Genomic DNA, 23,660 nt, shown 5'->3' with positions numbered 1-23,660 from the left:
GAAACATAGCTACTATTCAGTCTTCTATTTCTACAGGTGCCTGCTCATTTTAAGGAAGCTGTGATCATCTACATGCCTAACTGTATCTAGCGCCTGTGTACTCAGCAGGAGAGGTGGAAAGAAAGGGAAATTTGGATTCAGAGACAGCCAGCACGAGCCATGTCCTTTTTGCGGACTGGGGTACTGATGCACAGATATTAGAGAAGATACTCAAGGCTGCTTTTACATTCAAGACCATGAACAAAGCATGTCAAGCAAAACTGATTGATTCATGGGGGTAACCTGCATGGCACATCGGGTGCTGCAATGGGGGGCTTGCTGGACAGACAGGATGAATCGTTGGTTTTTTTTCTGCTGTCATTGCAATGTTTCTATATATTAAGGCAAGACTTCTGTATGACTATTTATGTGTAGTCATGTAGATATTCTGAAAACTGGACCTGTTGGGTACATTTTGAGGCCCAGGATGACTCTGAAGGCTCTTAGACCAGTGCAAGTAGAACTTATTTATTTTAGTGATTTCATTCTGAGAGGCAAGTCAGTAGCCATAGTTGAGGATATTAGTGGCATGTTTGTTGATGCTGCCACCATTGGTCCCTACATAACATGAATATCTTTTGCAGGACTTTGGTGTAAAAAATAATTAAAACATCAATCCCCCTCCCCCGCCCCCCCCCCCAAAAAAAACCAAAACAGTTGAAATTAAACAAATATTTTACACTATTTGTCATTTTCTGACCAAAATGGATTTAGGTAAATTAAGCCCTAAGTGTCTGCCTGGTATATTTGTCATTTCAAGCACAGTGTGCCTGCCTGATGCATTTGTCACTGCAAGCGCTGTTGTTAGAGATGTGTCTTTTGGGAGATTGATGTCTTAAGCAACTACTTATAAGGGCTTTTATTTCATTTCCTGTCTAATGCACTGAGGAAGAGCAGATTGAAACAATTGTCAACACAGTGGTTTTCCTACGTGGTAGGAACTATGGGTAAACAAGTTTTATATATAGCTAAGTGTTTTCGTTTCTAATGTGCTCCTTCTACATACTTTATGGAGATAATTTATAGCATGGCTCATAAGTTAGCTGGCAAATATGAGCATAAGTTACACTAATTTTCAAAGCAAAATTACATTCATAAACCTGCTTTAAATATTATCCCAGCAAAATTATGCACGCGCAATTACACGTGCTACTTGGTACACATAGTTTAGCCAAGAGAATTTATGTGCATACTTCTTAAAATAAAAAAAGTATATAACTCACAACTACACCCAGACTCCATCACCAGAACATCTCTCACACGTGCACATACAAATACTTGCATAAAGAGTGTCTGCACATCATTTTCTAAAGGGCTATTTCTGTGGGTAAAGCACTGTTACCTGCAGAAGTCCCTTTAAAAGTTACCTTCCCTATGTCTTTATGATATATATCACTAGGAAAACACCATTTTCTTGATTGGTAAATATTACTGCAGATATTTTCACACTGACAGGGTCAAAAAAAACCTACAGACAAGAACAGTTTCTGTTTTTTGGTGCTAGACTGCCATTGCCACTAATCCTCTTTGGGAGTCTTTAACTCACTCGCTCAGTCTTGCATTCACTTTGCATAGATTGCAAGCACAGGATTCCATCTTCATCTTGGCTTCTTATTGTTAGATTGGTAATGGAGATAAGACGCAACCCTTCAGTGCAAGACTCAACACAGCGAGGCTGAAATGAGAATTTGTTTGGGCCAGTGGTAGTAAGAGAGAGCCTGTTGTACTCTTTGAGTCAGATTTATCATTGTTTTATTCCAGTGCAAAAATTGTTCCGGATTTCTCAGGGGAAATGTCCCAGTATTTTCAATGGGCAAAACACTAGTGCAAAACTGGAGTAATTTTTCCATTAGAACAAAACTGAAACAAGACTATAATAAATGTGTCTCTATGAATGGATTTGACAGCATCACTTGGGAGTAGGTGAGTGTCAGAGTGACCAGAAGCCAGGCTTGATATGCTTTTTAGATTCAGTACAAATAGAAGAAAAAGGTGGAGCGTAGCCAGAAGTCTGGGATTGGAATTTGTCAGGCTCAGAGGAGGACACAGGAATTTGGGAAGTAGAGATAGTGTTGAGGCCTATAAGCCAGGTGCATTGGGGCAGTGGAAACACCAGCAGCAGTTTACTCAAAAGAGCCATGGCAGTCAGTGGAGTGAAGTTAGGAGTAAGTGCCCCAACCCCATGTATGTTATATCTGCTGCAGCTGTTGTGTTGATTCCGTGACTGTGCAGTCACCCTGACCGATTTTTTTGTTTTTTATTTTCTTGTCTTGTAAGTAGGCAGAGCTGTAAGAAACTCATCTGATCCTAAAACCCAGGCTAACACAACAGCATGTATTGAGGATTGGAGTTACTGTCCTCATTAATACTGAGTCCAGCTATTTGATGGGGCTTGGTTAGTTACAACTGCATTTTGCCCATCTAAGTATGCTTTTGCCTTTTTAAGCAACTGTGGTTTATTTATGGATTTTTAGTATGGTATTTTAGAAATCAAAGTATTTCCTTGTAATCTTTTGATGTTATGTTACATTACCATTACAAACACAAGTAGCACAGTGTTATGTATTATAAGCATGGAGTAGTGTTTCAAAAAAAATTAAAAATATGGTATTTTCTTTTATATCTACACTGATTTAAAAAAAAAAATCTATTGACTGTCCAAACAGTATGTGATTGGAATACAAATTTCACATGTTGAACAATCTTGTGCTGCAGCTGAGAAGCATGTAAATACAAGCTGCTTATTTGGAAGAATCTTCTAGAATTGGAATATGATTGCTATGGAAACCACATAATGAAAACCTTATAACCATCTGTGTGGTGTGATGGATTTTACTGCATAGCTGAGCTGTTTTTGTTTACTGTTATTAAAATACTGAATGGAATATATTAACCCTTAAACAGTGACTGTCCTAGTATTAATTAATGCTATATAATGAGGTTGTACCTATTTCATACCACAACACAACAGAGTGAAATAGTGGCTACTAATTATGCCACTATCTGTGATAACTAATAGAAGTATATAGATGACTAATGACAGATTTGTTAGACTGTAGATGTGATACATATTTATTTTGGAGATTACCAGATCTGTTTCATGAATGCATTATGCAAGGCAAAGTTTAGCACATTTTATATTCATGTAATCTAAAAAAAAAAAAAAAAAATACTGCCTGCACAACAAGAGAAAAAACAGATCTGTCTTTTCCAAATGCTAGGCTTTTTTTTTTTTTTTTTTTAATAGTGTAGACAATAGACTCGAAAAAAACTTCAGTGTGCATATGTTTGCTACATATCAATTTTCACTTTGCTGTCAAGAAATTGGTTAGCACAGCTATGGTTTCCTATAAGGTGTAAACTGGAAAAGCTCCATGGGCATGAATTGAATACACTACAGTCCTGTAACCTCATGCATTGGCCAATCTGACAGCAGGATTGTGACGGCTGTGGCAACCCCAGCAAGGCTGTCTTCTCCCTTTGTCTCTCTCCTGGCTCTTATTCCCCATTCCTGTTCTTCTGTTGCTTCACTCTCTCCTGTTACTCTGAAGCTCATCCCAGTGGAATATTTAATGAACAACCAGTGTGGATGAACTGAGCAAGTAGGAGGATGGGATAGGCTGTGGGACTAGGAGGAAGTGCTTCTCGATGCACTACTTCTTTTCCTGCCTCCTGCATCTCATAGGTTCCCCTGAGCAGTGTGATCCAATGAGCCATGAGAGGCTTGTACAAGTTCACTACTGCATCCCTCCAGCCGCAAGGCTTGGTGTGGTCATATTGTTCATACCTGCTTTAAAATAGCCCTGGGTATTGGTATATAATTATTCTGGTTGTGTTGTATTAATACACATTCCTTACATCTAAAGCCTTTAAAAATCTGTTGTAACAGCTAATCATAATCACAGTTTGTTAGCTGAACTGAATAAAATAGCCTTCTATAAAGAAGTTGCTTGTTGAAGTCTGTTGGTTTCTGTTTATTTGTAATTTTATTAAAACGCTGTTCTGTAGAATATCATTTTAGTTATGGAACTCTGTATAGTCTTTAAATGTTATGTGAACTTGTTTTGATCTGCCAAAATTTAATTTTCAAATGATTTGTCTAGCTAAAACAGCTTTACCTGACAAATCTAACCATCTAAAAATCTGCTCCCTGCTGACTGGCTAAATTTGTCCAGGCAAAATCACAGCATGCACAAAAAATAGCTGGCTAGAGATATTCCCAGAGCAGTCTTTGAATTTATTCAGCATGATGTTCAGTGCTAACCAGATACATTTTGGCTGAGCAAATCTAGGACCTGCACTAGCAACCCTAATCCTATCTGACCACCACAAAACTACATTTCTCCCGAGCTAATAACAAGAATAAAAAAAAAAAAAAAACCCCTCCAAGCTGCAATCCTCTATACCCACTCCTTCCCGGCACCAAGATAAACCCTTTTTAAAAGAACACTAAGCCATGATGCCCCCTCACTGCGACACAAAGCAAAAGTCAAGTGTGTAGGCCAAGAACACCTACCCCATGAACCTCCTACCCAAGGAAACAGTCAGGCAGGGGCCTATCACCCTCACAATTCTTATCCCTCCCCCATTTACACCCTGACATCTATCCCTTAAGAACTACCAAACTCAGCTGCGGTGCCCCCCAGCTGAGCCAGCAGGAGAACCTATTCTTCCCTCCTGCCTGCTCAACTGGGAGTTACTGCAGTTCAGTTTGGATGTTTGAAAAGGATGTGGGTAGGGGTTAGGTTGCACAGTGGAGGGCAGGACTAATATTTTTCAAATTGGGGGGAGGTGGTTTTCAGGGCAACTATCAAATCCCCCTGCCTGACTTTTTCCTTGGGTGACATAGAGGGGGGATGAGGAGTGGGGGTGGGGCAGTATATCCTCCCTCCTGAATTTTGCCTTATGTGGGAGGGAGGGAGATTGTGGCTCAGAGTTCCTTTTAAAAAGGTTATCAGGTGCTGAGAGGGAGGAGGGACAGGGACGTTATCAGCTTTTTTTTTTTTTTTTAAGACCTAACCAGCAAGTGCTGATTGTCAGCACTAATCGAATAAACTAAATGTAGCCTGTGAAATTTTGGCTTGCTTGATTTAGCCAGATATTTAGACACACTTTTAGCTGGGCAAGTGCAGCTGAATGTCCAGAGATAACCAAGTAAATTCACCCAGTTATCTAACCTGCTTACATTTCTTCTTCACTAAAAACAAAAAATCCTGAATGCACTGGACAAAAGCACTTATCAAACTTAATAACAGAGCTAAAACTAAATGTATTTTTATTATATTTGTAAAGTGTTACTCCAGAATGAGATTGAATGATTAAAATCTACTTCTGTCACTTTAGTGTTTACACTGATTATTCAAAATTACTACTTTGTGGCTCCCAAGATATGAGCTTGACACCTGAAAGCATTCCTGTGCTTTCCCTTTTTCCCATCTATAACAATTAAATAACATGAGCATGCTTCTAGAATAATAAATATCCCTCAATACCCTTGTCTTAAAATGGCAGCTTATCATTTAGTAATAAAGCTTCTCTCTACAGTCAATCAAAAGTGTTTAATCTCTTTTTTTAAATGAAAGAAGTAGACAAGTTTGGGACTTAATTCTTATGTTTACTCATTTCTATCATCATGTAGAGCTACAGAGGTATTATTATTACCAAATTAACCAACAAAGACATTTTTAAGGCAATCACTATAATAGCAAGTCATTTTTCATAGTCTATTTCTTTGTGTATTCAGTGTGATGTCTTTTGTGGTATTCTTGGTAATACTGACCAATTGCATTTCAAAATTAGATTTTCTCGTTGTTTTCTCTTCACCCAACTTCCTTTTCCTCTCCTCAACACATGCACTGTTCATCCCTAGTGACCCTAATTGGCAGTATGACCAGGACTTAATGCTTCCTATGAGGACAATTTATCAGTACCAACTTGGAGCCAACTCGATAGGCCTCCAAGCAGGAGGGAATACAGTTCCTAATGCATCACTTCTCTGATTCACTTTGTCGTTTGTGGTTTTCGTAGTGAAATTACTATTCAGAAAGACGCAGAGAAATGTAACAGAATTTTTTGACTAATTGCAAGTAGAGTATTTTAAATATATAAAAAATACTTTTTTTCTGTGCCACAAGTACTAGTGAAGGTTTGAAAAAATGGTTACTTAGTAAGTTGACTCTTAGAAACCAGTAATTGCTTTCTAATCTATATGTGTTGGTGTTGCTATTCTTGCCATTAAATTATTCCTTCAGCATTAACCTGGGATTTTTTGTTTTCAGAGGATGATGATGAGAAAGCTACTGGATATAAAGAAGAGACCAAGAAAATAAGGCAAGGTAGTGATACTGGTGTCTCAGGTAATTAAACCTCCCCGTATCTGCTCTTTGAACATATGGATGCATGTGTTTTCTAGAATTTCCACCTTCCTTGAATATTTTTTGTTGTGTATGTGATTTGGATATTTTGTGACAGAAAATATACTCACCATCATTTAGAATGCATGAAAACCACTTGAGGAGGATTTATAAAGTAAGCCAATTTATACAAGGTATTCCTTCCTGAGTTTCTTTGTAATGACTCAATTAGCTTTCATTTCTGCACAAAAGAGATTTAGTTGCATAAATTAGCTTATCATCATTGAGCAAGTGTCACTGCTTAAAGGACAGTTTATAGATACAACATGCAGTTGCTGTCACACCTATAAGAATGTAATATAGACATCTGTGTATACTTTGTGCTTGAGCAGAACAGACTTATGCCATTCAGAGACTGACAGGGGACAACAAGTTACCCGTGGGACTAGCAATGTAGACATTTCTGAAAAGGTCAACTTGACACAGGCTCTGACAATCGACCCACAGTTCTGTCGTCTTTGATAAAAATCAGATAAACTTAAGACCACTAATTGATCTGCAGCCTGTTTAAATGTTGGCCATGCATATCTTCATTGCATATGATTACCACAGAAGGCAAACAAACTGAGAGAAGAAATGCCAGAGTCCAGTGACAGCAGCATGCACGTTCGAAAAGGACACCAATATCTAGGAAGACAATGAGGGATATTCAGCTCCCTGCTTCTGCTTGGCAGACTGCCCTTGTGTTAATTACTAGTGAAACTGGAAAAATAACTGCATGTATAAAAGTCACGTGACATGGCTTCAAGGCATTTCCAGCTATGCAAGCAAGAAGATGTATCACAGCCTCAAGGACATGGTGCTTTCAATAAACCAGCAATTAACTGACACAAAGTATGAGCAAGTTACTTCTTATCAGGAATTTACACCTCTGTATGCCCAGTCAGCTGAGGCAAGCTCAGCTATGTCTTAACTGTGTCCTGTAAGGAAATGTTGTCTGGATCACCTTCGCCTGGAATACATATTATATACATCACTCTTCCCTGTGCTGTCAGAGGAAGGGTAGATTGGGAGAGTATGCTCAGGAAGTAGCTTTCCAGAGCTCTTCCTACTGACACTTATGGTCAGGAAACAGAGGACTGATTTCAGAACCCACTCAGGAAAGCAGAAGCAGGTTGCGGAGAGGCTTCTGACTTGCCTTTGTCAGAAAGGAAGTGAGGACAGGGTCATCCAGTATCAACCTTGTGACTCACCAACATGAAGACATAAGAAAAAATGATTACAGTGAATTGCAGGAATTCAGTTGAACAATTACTTATTCATAGGGAGGGTAATTTTCAAACTAACTTGTGTGGATAAAGTAGTGATTTACCCACAGAATTGGCCCTTTAGAAAATTGTGTGACCGATACTCATGTAAAATTATGTACATGCGCAGTATGCACATACTTTTACATGCATAGGGCACAGGCATTTATTTATTTATTTAAGGCTTTTATATACCGATGTTCCTGTACTAGTACATATCACGTCGGTTTACATAGAACCAAAGTTGGAAATTACATCAAACAAGAGGGTACAGATAACAGGGCTAACTTCGTATGAACTTATAGATAAAGCAGCGAACAACTTAAAATAAAATTAAATTATTATAAGTATAAATATACAAAATATAAATAAACATAAACAATCAACAAACTTGGATTTACAGCAGACTTGAAAAGCTTGAATGCATTATAACATACAGCTAGCGGGGAAATAATGAGATTAACTTATAAGATTAAATGGTTACGGCGACAGACATCTCGCATATTGGGTTATGAAATGCGTGAATCTGACCCTGAGGGAGAGACCGTTAAGTGAAGGCTTTTGTGAAAAGCCAGGTTTTGAGCTTCTTTTTGAACGTCCGACTACAAGTTTCTAGCCGAAGGTCCGTGGGGAGGGCATTCCAGTGGGAGGGACTGGCGGTCGAGAATGCTCGTTTCTTGAGCGATGACTTGGCTGGAGGTGCATATAAGGTGCCTAAGTAGCTGGTTCTGATTGGTCTCGATGATGCGTGGGGACGAAGTGGGTCACTTAGATTTAGCGAAGTTTGGGAATGAATGGTCTTTCAGGAGATGGAGTCTGGGCAGGGCTGGAACTTAAGCACATACATTTTGATTTTAAAAAGTATCAGGTGAATTTTCAAAGGAGTTACACATGTAAATGTAAAGTACTATAGTAGCAATTTTCAAAGCCATTTACATTAAGTGCACTGAACAGTGGTAAATCCCAGTTTTACTTGTGTAAATGCTTTTTAAAATCAGGCCCTATGTGTATATATTCTGTCTGCAAAATTGTGTGCACAAGTCCACTTTGAAAATTAGTATAACATATGTGCATTTTTGCCAGCTAACTTGTGTGTGTGATGATAGAAAATTACACTCATATATTATTGCTGGATTTAGCCATAATGATGATGACCACCAAGTGTACATTGATCTGTGATTTGCTCAGTACAGCCCAGTCAAATCCTATTAAGGACACAGTTCATGCGTTATACTTTAATAAGTGTTTGGATGCAAGCAGGAGTCACTTTGTAAGAAAAAAAGGTAGCAGGTCAGATTGGGGGGGGGGGCTGACTGTGGTAATCTATTCTCCCCTCCCCCAATTCCAGATCTGCTGTCTTCAGCGGCTGTCAGGATGAGCTTCACCTGCCACCACATCATAGTCTCGATTGGGTGGGTAGATTGATATCTGTGGCAGCTGATCAGATGAGCTGTGCCAACCACAACTGCTCAGTCCAGGAGCTATAATCATGGTGCTGTTTATTATGGTGATTTTATTAGGGTTGATGCAATATAAGGTGAGTAGTTTTCTCTGTGGTATCAAATCCTTCACTTGGATATTTTCCCCAACTTTAAGAAATAAGGTTTTAGCATATCTAGAACGATCAGCATAAATTATCATTTTATGTTTGTCAGCGGTGTTATGTTGCCACAACGGGGCATCTGTTTGTTATGACAGCGCCTCACAAAGTAAGTCAGTTTTGTTTGTATTGGTTGACCAAAAAGTGCAGTGGTCATTGGCACCAGTGGAGCTATGAAATATATATATTATATAACTCCTGCTGAACATTAAATCCAGTTGCAATGGCAATTTGCAGTATTTTCCTGAATGCTCTCCTGAAGTGTTGCCCTGAGGCCAGTGTAGCGTGCTTTTCTGATGTTTGAATCCCAGGTGCTTAGCAAATGTGAACTTAAGATATGCCATACTGGGTCAGACCAAGGGTCCATCAAGCCCAGCATCCTGTTTCCAACAGAGGCCAAACCAGACCACAAGAATCTGGCAAGTACCCAAACATTAGATAAATCACAAGCTACTATTACTTATTACCATTTTGAAAGTTGCATACTCTGAAGTGGGGGGCGGGGGCTATGATCTGATTTGACATCTGGGATCCATTATAAAGGGAAATATTGTCTAACTTTGGTATTACCACACTGATAGAAATGGTGATGACAAATTCCATGTCATAAAGGCATAAGTAGCCTTCTACAATGACAAGGAGATGCTGTCCTGTAGAATGGTCTATCAGAGGAGTGAAGTTCAGTGGACCAGCAAGGTTTGCACGTAGTACAGCTTAACACAAATGGCAGGGATTGAGGCAGAGCTCCATTTGACAATCTATTTTTGGAACCAGACCGTCTGCCTAAATTTTGTTTTTACAATAAACTGGCGATGTGATATGAGCTAGATTGACTGTGTGCGTCCAAAGGGCACAAAGCTCTTCTAGCTTTGCAAGTTCTCCCTTTATGAGTTTCTAGATGAGGAAAATGTTTCACTCCTGGAAGTGGTTGAGTGGTTTCATCTATACGTAACTTGATTTTTTTTTCCCCTAAAACATAGCAGTATGCCACTGTAATAGGCAGAATAGCCTTTCAAATTTCACAGTATAAGCTATCTGGATTAATCACAATTTGATAGATATCTAATAACTGAGTAGAGTGTCAGGACCATTAGCCATCACTTAGATAAGAGACCACAGTGGTTAAACCCTTGGAGGTAATCCAAGTTTGGAACATGCCACATTGGCAGAGATTTCGGATGCACATAAACATATAATGAATGTGTACTGGTGTTACATTCATTGCCATTTTGTCAACTGGGAAATTTCCTTGCATTGTAAACTCTACATTCTAAAGAACCTTGAAATAATTTGTCAGAGCTGTCTTAGATTTGCTGTAATGATTATTGTCCCTTGTATCTTGTGAGGTCTTGAAGATCTACTGCAAAGTCAAGGAGCATGGTCCTTTTTTTTGCTTGTTGTTTTCTCGTGTCACTACAAACATATTTTATAGCCATTCTACTAGAAGTCGCAATCATAGGAGATTTATAAACTGGGAATGCTCAAACATTTGGCACCTGGTACAATGTGGTGGAAGGAAATTAGTTCACTATCGAAGAGACAGGTAATGTACTACCTGCTTGCTTAGAAGAGGGGTATCAAAACTGCTGCCAAAAACACAGCTGATGCAATAGATACAGGATAGGGAAATACATAATGGATGCAAGGGAATTTTGGAGGAGATAACAGCAATCTGTGAAATAGTTAACTGGGCCTCTGGTGTCTGGAATAAAAAAAACAGCAATAGGACACAAAGGTGGACCAGTACCCTCCTTGTTCTTTTCCAGGACTGCAAGTTGTCTGGCCTGTAGATGACAGAATCCTTTGTATTTTGTTTTCTCAGGGAAGGTAGAGCTTGTAGGCAGCATTTGGAGGAATTTGGTTTGGGTTCTGTTATCTTTGTCAACAGTGTTATAATGTGCTTCAAACATCAAGACTGAAGCTCAAGAGTGAATCAAACAGATTTATTGAATACAGTATTCTGTTTACAGTCAGGATAGTTGCTTCCTCCTTCACGAGTCTGTGTGGAGCCTAATAACCTCTGATCCCTGGCAGCTCAGTGGCACTAGTCCCAAAACCAGAGTGGACCGTAACAAATTTTAACTAGTAGAAAGCACCAACAAATCCTGTTCAGCACTCCAGGAATATATATCTAGAGGATTTTGTAGACATGTCAGTTGTAAATTAGTAATGATATTTTTTTCTGGACCTCAGTTTTAGTTCTCAAAAACAACACTCCAGTGCTGTGTACTAAACTTTACACCTGGCTCAGATCTGTGGCACTGCATCAGTATCGGATATACTTAGTTTTTGGGTACTTGCCAGGTACTTGTAGCCTGGATTGGCCACTGTTGGAAACAGGATGCTGGGCTTGATGGACCCTCGGTCTGACTCAGTATGGCAATTTATTATGTTCTTATGTACAATACCAGACTCTAGTTCTGTCATAGCTTTGGAGTCGAGCAAGGTCCAGAAGCGACAAGGGCTGGAGTAGACACACACTGTGATGTATTCCTGAGCCTCTTCTCCCTCTCGGGTTCATTGCTGCCAAAGGAAAAGCACCATTCGCCACTATCGGTGGGGTCGGCAGTAGCGGTGCAGATACTTGCAACACCATTGATGCATAAGTCCTCAGTACCATTTGCACAGAGATTCTTGGCACCATTGACACAGAAGCTCATGGTGCAATTGGTGCAGGTGCCATTCCTAGCTCAAAAGATGCCTTTATCACCATCTAATCTCTTCTAAGTGGAACCTAGACCCACCAGGACTCAGTGTCATCTGCTCAGAGCATTCAGCCCAGGTCTTTCTGGAAACAGAAGATCATATCTGCTCCATCGTACTCCTGCTCTCCATGAGAAGCCAAATGCAGGTAGCCCAGGAGGAAGCCATCACCTGGAGTCTGGTGCATGCCTCTCAAGATTAATGGTCTCAGAGTAAGATACTTCTTCTCCAACTCCAGTCCAGAGAACACAGCTGTTCATGTACCACATCACAGAACTGGTGAAGACTGTCTTTACCTCTTTGGTGGCCAATGACATGGAGAGTATTCTTCAGCCTCTCCTGTCCTGGATGGGGGATTTATTCCCACAAGGAGGGGTCCCTTCCATTTCCATGCCAAGATAGCTCCTATCAGAACTTCCAGCTGTGAGCGTTAGCCTACCTCTGTTAGGCAAACTGTCCCCATGTGCGGAGGAATCCAGCCAACATTCAGAAGATGAAGCTCAAGGCACAGCCAACTCAGACCTCCTCCGAGAGGTTTCTCCTCTGAGATGAAAGAAGTCTCCACCTCAATCGCTTTCTTCTTCATCAGGGTCCTAAGTTAGCATCCCTTCAACATTTGATTCAGAGGCAGGATCTACAGGGATTCCCTCAGATCCTTTACCTGAGCTGCTGGAGCATCCGTCTCCACTAGCAGATCTCTCTTACTCCAGATTTCTGGATAATTGTGAAAGTCCATTGGAGTCAACATCGAGGGATAAGGATCCATGCACAGAGATTTTTAACTTACTTCAGGTTCTGGAAAACCCTTCCATGCCAGCAGTGGTACCAGTACATCAAATTCTTTGGGTCCTGCAAATGAAAATGTGGGATAGTCCACCCTCCAACATACCCACAGGTAAGAACCCAAAATTGCTTGCAACTTTGGGGAGAAAGTATTCGAGTTTGATGTTGAAAGCAAATATTGTAGCCCTTCAACTTCATATCTAGCTATAGTAAAGAATAAAGTAGCCTCATGCCTGTATCACCAGTATGCAAATTGAGCTCCAAATCTCCTTCCATGTACTCTCCAGCTTTGCTCCGCGCTCCATTCTCCAGCTCCATTCTCCAGCTCCACCCCGTCTCTCTCTGTCCAATTCACTGTCTACTACCACATATAAAAATTGAGCTCCACCCCTCTCTCTGGCTGTACTGTCCAGTTCTACCACCACCACCCCTCTCTCTCTCTTTCTCTGAAATGAACAATCTCCTCTTTACTACCACATAGTACACCCAAGCTCAGCCTGCAATATTTAATACCACGTATCTCAATTATACACTTCCTACACATCACAGGATTTTCCTGTCCTTCGATGGACATTTACTACTAGTGCATCACCAAGTTAAAGCTCCTTATGTAGTCTCTAGATAGGGAGTTTAAACATTATCGCCAGACTCTCTTGGACGCAGAAGAGTGTGAAAGGTACCTTATCCAATCAATGTACAAATCTTTTGACACAACTGTTTGATCTTCTGCAGCAGCCATTAAGCCACACCAAATGTCTAGCAGTCTGTGGAAAAGATATCCACACAACAAGTTGGCCAATGTTTCATGCTATGGTGACCATCTCTTTGGGGACAAAAAACATTACCCAGAAATAAAAAAGCAGCATGCAACTCAGCCCCTAATGAGCACCAATTAACTTTCCACTTTTAGATGTCCATACGCCTCTTTTAAATGGCCCTTCTTTCGGAGACGCCCCTTCCATCAATTTCGCTGGTATCCTGCTCTCTATGGGCTGCCACAACATCTTCCTTCTAGATGATGCATACATGAGAACATCAACCTAAGAAGCAGCAGCAGTCTCAGCCTAAGCCAGAGCCTAGTTTTTGACACTTGAATCTCAGACCTTAACTCCAATAGCAGAGAGGATCCAGCTATTCCTAGAAGAATGGAGGAAGATCACCAACAATTGTTGGGTCCTCAAGATTTCTGTAGACTGGTTACCATTTGTACTTTTTACAGCTTCCAGTACTACACCAATGTTTGTCCTTCAATCTGGATCAAACTCATTCAACTCAACTTTGTCTCAAGGTGAAGTCATGCCTTAGTAGGTAATAGAACCTGTTGCTCCCGAGGAACATGGCAAGAGGTTCTATATCTCATCCTCAAGAAGTCAAGAGAATTGAGAGCTATCATGGATTTACAAAGTCCGAACAAGGGATTGTTATGGGAAGCAGTTCAGGATGAATGCCCTCAACACTATTCTGCCCTTCAAACAAGCTGAGACTGATGGATGCATATGCTCACATTTCCTTCTATCCATCCTGCACGCTGAAAATATCTCAGGTTCATGGTGGAGGGAATGCATTACCAAAAGAAAGTCTTGCCTCTTGGTGACATCCAAGAATCTTCATGAACTGATAGTCTGTAGTGGTGGTAAATCTGTGTTGCAGGGAGATATGGCTTCCCTTATTTATACAACTAGCTAGTGACAAGACCATCTCAAATGAGGGTACTAGACTCCTTGAAGAAAACTATTCTGCTCCTTCAGTCCCTATACTTTATAGTCAGTTTTGCCAAATCAAACTTCATTCCCAGATAGAGAATCAAGTTCATTAGAGTTTGAATGCAAGAACATTCCTTCCATTGGAAAGAGCAATCTGTCCTCGAGCATTGATCCAGGATTTGCTGCAGCAAAATCAAGTTACAGCCTGGACAATCTAGTTTGTCTTGAGTCACATGGTGGTGGCAGTGCATATGGACCACAAGACTTGCCTGAACATCAGAGCTTTTCAGTGGAATCTCTGTTCTCAGTAGAATCAGTTGCATCAACCCATGTAGCATTCTATAAGTGTAACTCTGGAAATGAAAATATCCCTTCATTGGTGTCTGAAACCATTGATCCTAGAGGTGACTACTCCTTTTCAAGTTGAGGTATCTGATGAGGTAATGCTGGTGACAGATGCATCCACCAGAGGTTGGTGTGCATATTACAGATTTCTCCCGAACTTGGGAAAGATGGTTGGCAATATTTCTGTTTCAGATCAACTTCTTAAAGCTGCAAGCCATCCAATGTGCATTGAGTGTTCATTTCCTTCAGAGAAAGAGAATTCTAACGCAAATTGACAATCAACTAGCAATGTTCATGTAAACAAGCAAGCGGGCAAAGTCTTAGACCTTCTGCTAGGAATCTCAAAGAATTTGAAAGTGGACTGGCAGTCATGGGGGCCTCTCCTCAGGCAATCTACTTTCCCAGCATCTCCAGCACATTGGCAAACTGTTTCAGTACAGGTTTTCAACCACACGAGTGGTCTCTGGATCAAGGAGTGTTAAACAGCCTGTTTGACCTTTGGGATCAACTGTCAATTGACTTGTTCACATCAGAAAGCAACAGGAAAGTAAAAAAAAAAAAAAGTTGTTCCTTTCTTCAAAGCAAATTCAGATTCATGGTGGATGCTTTTTTGCTGCAGTGAGATGCAGATCGTCTATATGCCATTCCACTGCTTCTACTATTGGCGAGGATGGTTTAGAAGTTGCTTAAGGACAGGGAACCTAATCCTCATCACCTTATATAGGTGTGGTCCTCCTACTTCATCAAGCCATCAGACCAACCTCTGATTCCTCTACGAGCCAACATGAGGGTTTTCTATGTCACCCAAGCCTCTTCTTTCTCAACTTGGCAGCATGGATATCACATGCTCGGTAGTTTCCTCGTTGCTGTCCAGGGAAATTGAGGATATCATGATTTTGGCCAGAAAGCCATTCACCAGATGGGCATATGGATGTACAAAGAAATGTTTTTCTTATTGGTGCCAGGCAGGCTCTTTGGATCCTTTTGCCTGTAATCCCAAGGACCTGCTTAAGTACTTGTTCTTCCTCTCCTCATCAGAACTCAGTACATCATCATTGAAAGTGCAACTTAGTGCCATTGCCACTTACCACCCTCAAATGGAAGGAAAACTGATCTCCCTTCATTGTTTAGCATTAAAATTCATGAAGGGTTTGTGGCATTCAAAGCCTCCAGTTGTGAAATATCCTGTGCCATGGGACTTCAATGTCATCTTAGCACAACTGATGTAGCCTCCCTACAAGCTGATGGAATCAGCCTCTTTAAAGGTGTTGTGATGTGGAAGGTGGTGTTCTTTCATGCTATCACTTCGGCTAGAAGAGTCAACAAACTACAAGCATTAGTCTTATACTCTCCGTATCTGCAGTTCTTTCATAACAGAGTGGTACTTTGCACCCATCCTAAATTTCTACCTAAAGTGTTTTCACTCGTATCGAGTTGTTTTCCTGCTTTCTTTTCTGACCAAATGCTCACAAAGGAGAGAAGGCCCTCCATTCATTGGACTTTAAGAGATCCTTAGCCTGTTAACTGAGGAGAACTTAATATATCATCAGACTTCTCAATTGTTTGTGTGCTACGATCCCAACGACTGGCGTGGCAGTTAACAAACATACTTTGTCCAACTGGCACTGAGAGGAGAGGATCACCTTGCTGGTGGCTAAAAGGAATCAGTAAGTTTTTGCTTGGGACATTTTCTTTTTTAAAAGTATTAGGGCGAAGCTAACTATTTGGAAATATTATTTAGTGTGTGTGTGTGTTTGTGCTTTTAATAGTCAGTAAGGCAGCAAATAAACAGAAGTTAGACTGTTTGTATTTTTAAATAGTCAGTCAATAAGGCAGCTAGTAAGCAGTATTTAGTGTGTTTATTTTTAATAGTCTGTAAGGCAGCTAGTAAGCAGTAGTTAGTGTTTGTATATTAAAAAAGAAAAAAGTAGCCAGAAGCTTGAAATAAGCTAGGAGCAGTGTATACCTAAATAAAAAGGTTGAGAAGTTCAGTTAAGTTACTCACCTTGGAAAGCTCTTAAGGTAGTGTGATTTCGTTTGATTAGGTACCAACATTTGTTAATCAAGAGAGCAGTGAGTCACTCTGGCTGACTAACTGAAGTTAGACTCTTTGACAGAGAGGAGCACCCGGGAGGCGGTGTAGCGCTTTATGTCCGGGATGGCATAGAGTTCAACAGGATAAATATCCTGCATGAGACTGAATGCACAATTGAATCTTTATGGGTAGAAATCCCTTGTGTGTAAGGGAAGACTATAGTGATAGGAGTATTCTACCATCCACCTGGTCAAGATGGTGAGACGGACAGTGAAATGCTAAGAGAAATTAGGGAAGCTAACCAAATTGGTAGTGTGGCAATAATGGGAGATTTCAATTACCCCAATATTGACTGGGTAAATGTATCATCGGTACATGCTAGAGATATAAAGTTCCTGGATGGAATAAATGACATTTTTATGGAGCAATTGGTTCAGGAACCGAAAAGAGAGGGAGCAATTCTAGATCTAATTCTCAGTGGAGCACAGGATTTGGTGAGAGAGGGTAACGGTGGTGGGGCCACTTGGCAATAGTGATCATAATATGATCAAATTTCAATTCATGACTGGAAGGGGGAAGTAAGCAAATCCACGGCTTTCATGCTAAACTTTCAAAAAGGGAAACTTTGATAAAATGAGAAAAATAGAAAAAAAACTAAAAGGAGCAGCTACAAAGGTAAAAAGTGTGCAAGAAGCATGGTCATTGTTAAAAAATAAAATACCATCCTAGAAACACAGTCCAGATGTATTCCACACATTAAGAAAGGTGGAAAGAAGCAAAACGATTACCAGCATGGTTAAAAGGGGAGGTGAAAGAAGCTATTTTAGCCAAAAGATCTTCATTCAAAAATTGGAAGAAGGATCCAACAGAAGAAAATAGGATAATGCATAAGCGTTGGCAAGTTAAATGTAAGACATTGATAAAACAGGCTAAGAGAGAATTTGAAAAGAAGTTGGTTGTAGAGGCAAAAACTCACAGTAAAAACTTTTTAAAATATATCCGAAGCAGAAAGCCTGTGAGGGAGTCAGTTGGGCCGTTAGATGATCGAGGGGTTAAAGGGGCACTTAGAGAAGATAAGGCCATCATGGAAAGATTAAATGATTTCTTTGCTTCAGCGTTTACTGAAGAGAATGTTGGGAAGGTACCCGTACCGGAGAAGGTTTTCATGGGTAATGATTCAGATGGACTGAATCAAATCACGGTGAACCTAGAAGATGTGGTAGACCTGATTGACAAACTGAAGAGTATTAAATCACCTGGTTCGGATGGTATACACCCCAGAGTTCTGAAGGAACTCAAAAATGAAATTTCAGACCTATTAGTAAAAATTTGTAATCTATCATTACAATCATCCATTGTAACTGAAGACTGGAGGATAGCTAATGTAACCCCAATATTTAAAAAGGGCTCCAGGGGTGATCCGGGAAACTACAGACCGGTTAGCCTGACTTCAGTGCCAGGAAAATAGAGGAAAGTGTTCTAAATATCAAAATCACAGAACATATAGAAAGACATTGTTTAATGGAACTAAGTCAGCATGGCCTTACCCAAGGCAAGTCTTGCCTCACAAATCTGCTTCACTTTTTTGAAGGAGTTAATAAACATGTGGATAAAGGTGAACCGGTAGATATAGTATACTTGGATTTTCAGAAGGCGTTTGACAAAGTTCCTCATGAGAGGCTTCTAGGAAAAGTAAAATGTCATGGGTTCGGTGGCGATGTCCTTTCGTGGATTACAAACTGGCTAAAAGACAGGAAACAGAAAGTAGGATTAAATGGACAATTTTCTCAGTGGAAGGGAGTAGGCAGTGGAGTGCCTCAGGGATCTGTATTGGGACCCTTACTTTTCAATACATTTATAAATGATCTGGAAAGTAATACGAGTGAAGTAATCAAATTTTCAAATGATACAAAATTGTTCAGAGTAGTTAAATCACAAGCAGATTGTGATAAATTGCAGGAAGACATTGAGAGACTGGAAAATTGGGCATCAAAATGGCAGATGAAATTTAATGTGGATAAGTGCAAGGTGATGCATATAGGGAAAAATAACCCATGCTATAATTACACAATGCTAGGTTCCATATTAGGTGCTACCACCCAAGAAAGAGATCTAGGTGTCATAGTGGATAACACATTGAAATCATCGGTTCAGTGTGCTGTGGCAGTCAAAAAATCAAACAGAATGTTGGGAATTATTAGAAAGGGAATGGTGAATAAAATGGAAAATGTCATAATGCCTCTGTATTGCTCCATGGTGAGACCACACCTTGAATGCTGTGTAAATTCTGGTCACCGCATCTCAAAAAAGATATAGTTGCAATGGAGAAGATACAGAGAAGAGCGACTAAAATGATAAGGGGAATGGAACAGCTCCCCTATGAGGAAAGACTAAAGAGGTTAGGACTTTTCAGCTTGGAGAAGAAACCGCTGAGGGGGGGGGATATGATAGAGGTGTTTAAAATCATGAGAGGTCTAGAACATGTAGATGTGAATTGGTTATTTACTCTTTCGGGTAATAGAAAGACCTAGGGGGCACTCCATGAAGTTAGATAATAAGACTTTGTTATTGCAGTAAAGTATAGATAATTGTTTCTTTTATACTCATAAGATAATAAGGCTTTGTTATTGTTGTAATGTAAAGATGATTGGACCCTGTTGTTACTGTTGTCAAATTATCCCTCAAGTTACTATGTAAACCGATGTGATATGTCTTATCGAATGTCTGTATAGAAAAATAAATAAAACATTTAAAACTAATCGGAGAAAGTTCTTTTTCACTCAACACACAATTAAACTCTGGAATTTGTTGCCAGAGGATGTGGTTAGTGCAGTTAGTGTAGCTGTGTTTTAAAAAGGATTGGATAAGTTCTTGGAGGAGAAGTCCATTACCTGCTATTAATTAAGTTGACTTAGAAAATAGCCACTGCTATTACTAGCAACAGTAACATGGAATAGACTTAGTTTTTGGGTACTTGCCAGGTTCTTATGGCCTGGATTGGCCACTGTTGGAAACAGGATGCTGAGCTTGATGGACCCTTGGTCTGACCCAGTATGGCATGTTCTTATGTTCTTATGGCGAGCAGACTGTATCCTGCATTATACATTGGCTGACCTTCAGATTAAAGACTTTTTCAAGCCTCATCAAGTAAGAGCCATGGCTATTTTGGTTGCTCACCTAAGAGTTGTCTCCATTGAAGGTATCTGTTCATACCTTCATGTCCTCTGGCCGGGGCTTCTGAGAGAAGAATACAGATGAGCCTTCCGGTCCTCTCCTGCTCGAAGTGTGCAGGCGTGTGGAGGCTGAAATTATAAGAGCAGAAGCCTGGATGGCTCATAGTTTCCTCTGGAGTTCTCTGCTGGGGCTCCTGGGATAAGTATGTGGATGAGCCTTCCAGTCCTCTCCTGCTGGAAGTTAACCCTCATTTTATGCCTTGGAGATTTTTATGCCTCTCTGCTGTTTGCCATACCCCACATTCTGCCTTGCTAGCCTACCCCTGATGCCACACCTTGGGGGTTTTGTTGCCGCTCTCTCTCTCTCTCTGTTGCGCTCTGTATTGCAGTCTAGTCTTATATTTCCTAGCGTGTTCACAGATGGGCTCAGGACCAGTGGGTCATGCTCCCCTGCCAGCAGATGGAGACATAGCAGGCTGATATCACAGTATATATACTACTACAGTGACCCCAGCCTACCAGTATTCTCTGTCTCTAGCAGATGGTAGACATGCATCCCTCTTTGGGGATTGCTGTGAATTTTGAAAGGAGGAATTTATATTGAGAAACGAAAGCCCCGCTCTCCTGCGGTGATACCTAAAGATCCCTCCCCCAGTTGAAAATTCCTGAGGTGATTTCTGTGGTCCCTCAGAGGTGTGCCTTGGTCCTGTATCTGGTTCCCGGCATGGACTTAGCTGTTTGTACAGCTGAAAGGCAGCAGGTGCAGAAGGCCAAGCACGGCATTGATGGCAGATTCCCTCTCCCCCCGCAGCTGGAGACCGTCTCTGTACTCAGCCAGTAAGCACTTAGCTCTGGCAAGTTTAAAAAAAAAAATTTTTACCTACAGAGAGAGGGGTTTTTTAGGCCTTACTTCAACCATGGTGCTCGGCATACTGTCCCGACATTCCTGCTTCCGTTGGGGTTAGGGGAACTGGACAGATTGAGTGGCCCAGGTAGGCTAGGCCTCATGGTAGGTTTTTCTTAATGCGGTTTTCTTAATGGTGGATTTTCACGTGCTCTTGTCCGTGCTTTCCTGCCCTCTACAGGACATCAGTATGTGCAGTGCATCAGCTCTGCGAACACATCATGTGCACTGCGCTAGGCGCAACTTTTGCACCACAACATTTTTAAGCGTGGTGATGCGTTCCAGTGGGGTGCACTAGTAGTTCTTGTACCTTGCCGCGCTTATTGCTGGGGCGCCTATCATTTCTATACACAACTTATTTAAGCACAAGCCGTTTGAACGCACAGTTACCACCACTCATAGTGCCAGTAAACAAGAAGACTTAGGCCCTTTCTCTTCATGTAGCCTGACCTGTCTTCCAACCTGTCTTCCAACGTGTCAGCGCTGGGACAACTCTCCCAGATCCTCAGGGAGAGTTGTCTTCCTCTGATTTTGCTAAGCCTGGATCCTCTCATTCTGATGATGGTCTGGTTGCGGTTTTGTCTGAAAGTGCTGCAGATCTTGGTACTCCCTTAACATGCTGTGCATGGTGAACTTCTCAAGCCACTGCCTGCCAAGACCCTGGACTCTGTTCTTGCCCTCCTTTAGAGGGAAACTTCCTGCAACACCTGACAAACTTCAGTGTACCTTTTCTAATTCTGTTGTGTCTTTTTTTGAGATGAGGCAAACAGAACTGAAACATAGAAATGATGGCTGAAAAGGACAAAATAGTCCATCCAGTCTGCCCAGCAAGCTTATGGTAGTAACTGCTGGCCATACAAGCCACCTTTATAATTATCAGTTTCCCAGACTGTCAAAGTCAGGGACCTTGTTGATTGCTGTTTGAGTCCAGTTCCCCGTTACCTCTTGCCATTGAAGCAGAGAGTAATGTTGGAGTTACAGCAACAACATTAAGGCTTATTGGCTAAGGGTAGTAACCGCCGCATCAGCAAGTTGCTCAGGGTTACCACCTAAACTTTCTTGCTCTTCCACCGGACTCACCACCTCAACAAGCGTGGAGAGTAACCGACCACTCTGTCCTTTTGGAGCAGGAGGTTTCCCTTCTTCTCCAGTTAAGAGCAATGGCACCCATCCCACTTTCACAACAAGGCCTGGGGTTCTATTTCCGGTACTTTTTGATCCCCAAAAAATCTGGGGGGCTTCATCCAATTCTGGACCTATGTGCCCTCAAGTACCTCCAGCGGGAACAGTTCAAGATGGTAACCTTGGGCTCGCTTCTACCTCTTCTACAAAGAGGAGACTGGCTCTGCTCTCTGGACCTCCAGGACGCATACACCCACATTGCGATATCTCCAGCTCATCGCAAGTACCTCAGGTTTTTAGTAGGCCCAAGTGCTTCCATTCGGCCTAGCATCGGCACCACGAGTATTTACCAAATGTCTCGTAGTTGTCGCAGCTTTTCTCAGGAAAGAAGGTGTTCATGTCTACCCCTATCTAGACGACTGGTTAATCAGGGCCCCAACCCAGCAAGCCGCTCGATCGTCCCTGGATTTGACCCTACACACTCTAATTTCTCTAGGATTTCTTGTCAATTACGAGAAATCCTATTTAGTCCCATCTCAAACCTTGTCGTTCATTGGGGCAGACTTGGACACCTTGCAGGCAAAAGCCTTTCTACCTCAACAATGAGTGCAAATCCTCGTGTCCCTCGCTCACCAGTTGCTGTCTCAGTATACAGCAACAGCTCAGCAATTCCTTGTCCTTCTCGGACACATGGCGTCCTCCGTCCATGTCACACCTGGCCATGAGACTCATGCATTGGAATCTGAGGTCACAATGGATTCAAGCTGTTCAGCCTCTGTCGACCATTGTCCATATCACCGACTCACTCCGTCTGTCTCTCGCCTGGTGGACAAATCACAACAGTCTCCTCCAGGGTCTGCCCTTTCAAGTGCCAGATCCTCAACTCATTCTCACCACCGACACTTCCAACCTCGGGTGGGGAGCCCATGTGAATGATCTGCAGACACAAGGATCTTGGACTCCGGAGGAAGCCAAACACCAGATAAATTTCTTGGAGCTTCGAGCAATGCGATATGCTCAGAGCTTTTCAGGATTCCCTATCAAATCACGTCATCCTGATTCAGACGGACAACCAGGTGGCCATGTGGTACATCAACAAGCAGAGAGGCACAGGCTCCTTCCTTCTGTGTCAGGAGGCTGCGCAGATTTGGGCGGAAGCGCTCTCCCACTCGATGTACCTCAGGGCCACCTACTTGCCGGGAGTGGACAATATCTTGGCAGACAAACTGAGTCGTGTCTTCCAATCGCACGAGTGGTCTCTCAACCCCTCGGTAATGACCTTCCTCTTCCAGCAATGGGGTTATCCCCAAATAGGCCTCTTTGCATCCCCTCAGAACCACAAAGTGGACAATTACTGCTCCCTCATTCGGAGCGAGCGCTCTCAGCCCAGAGATGCATTCTCCCTCTCGTGGGCAACCGGTCTGCTTTATGCATTCCCTCCACTTCCTCTTCTCTTGAAGACTCTCGTGAAGCTCCGTCAGGACAAGGGAACCATGATCCTGATAGCACCTCACTGGTCACGCCAAGTGTGGTTTCCCATACTCCAGGATCTCTCAATCCGCAGGCACATTCCCTTGGGAACAGACCCGCATC

General features: G+C 41.6%; 1 protein-coding gene across 3 annotated transcripts in view; it reads left to right on the top strand.

Annotated features, from left to right (window-relative positions):
- The window catches only part of SKAP2 (src kinase associated phosphoprotein 2), a 525,725-nt gene that overhangs the window by 428,010 nt on the left and 74,055 nt on the right, over positions 1-23,660 (top strand). For all 3 annotated transcript variants that reach the window (XM_029589160.1, XM_029589159.1, XM_029589161.1), the window contains exon 10: positions 6,318-6,395. In XM_029589160.1, coding sequence (XP_029445020.1) covers positions 6,318-6,395 — 78 coding nt within the window. The remainder of the gene's footprint in view (positions 1-6,317; positions 6,396-23,660) is intronic.

The sequence above is a fragment of the Rhinatrema bivittatum genome, chromosome 2 (assembly GCF_901001135.1).
Source record: "Rhinatrema bivittatum chromosome 2, aRhiBiv1.1, whole genome shotgun sequence".
Taxonomy (NCBI): domain Eukaryota; kingdom Metazoa; phylum Chordata; class Amphibia; order Gymnophiona; family Rhinatrematidae; genus Rhinatrema; species Rhinatrema bivittatum.
The sequence above is the reverse complement of the archived record's forward strand: the minus strand, read 5'-3'. Positions and strand labels throughout refer to the sequence as shown.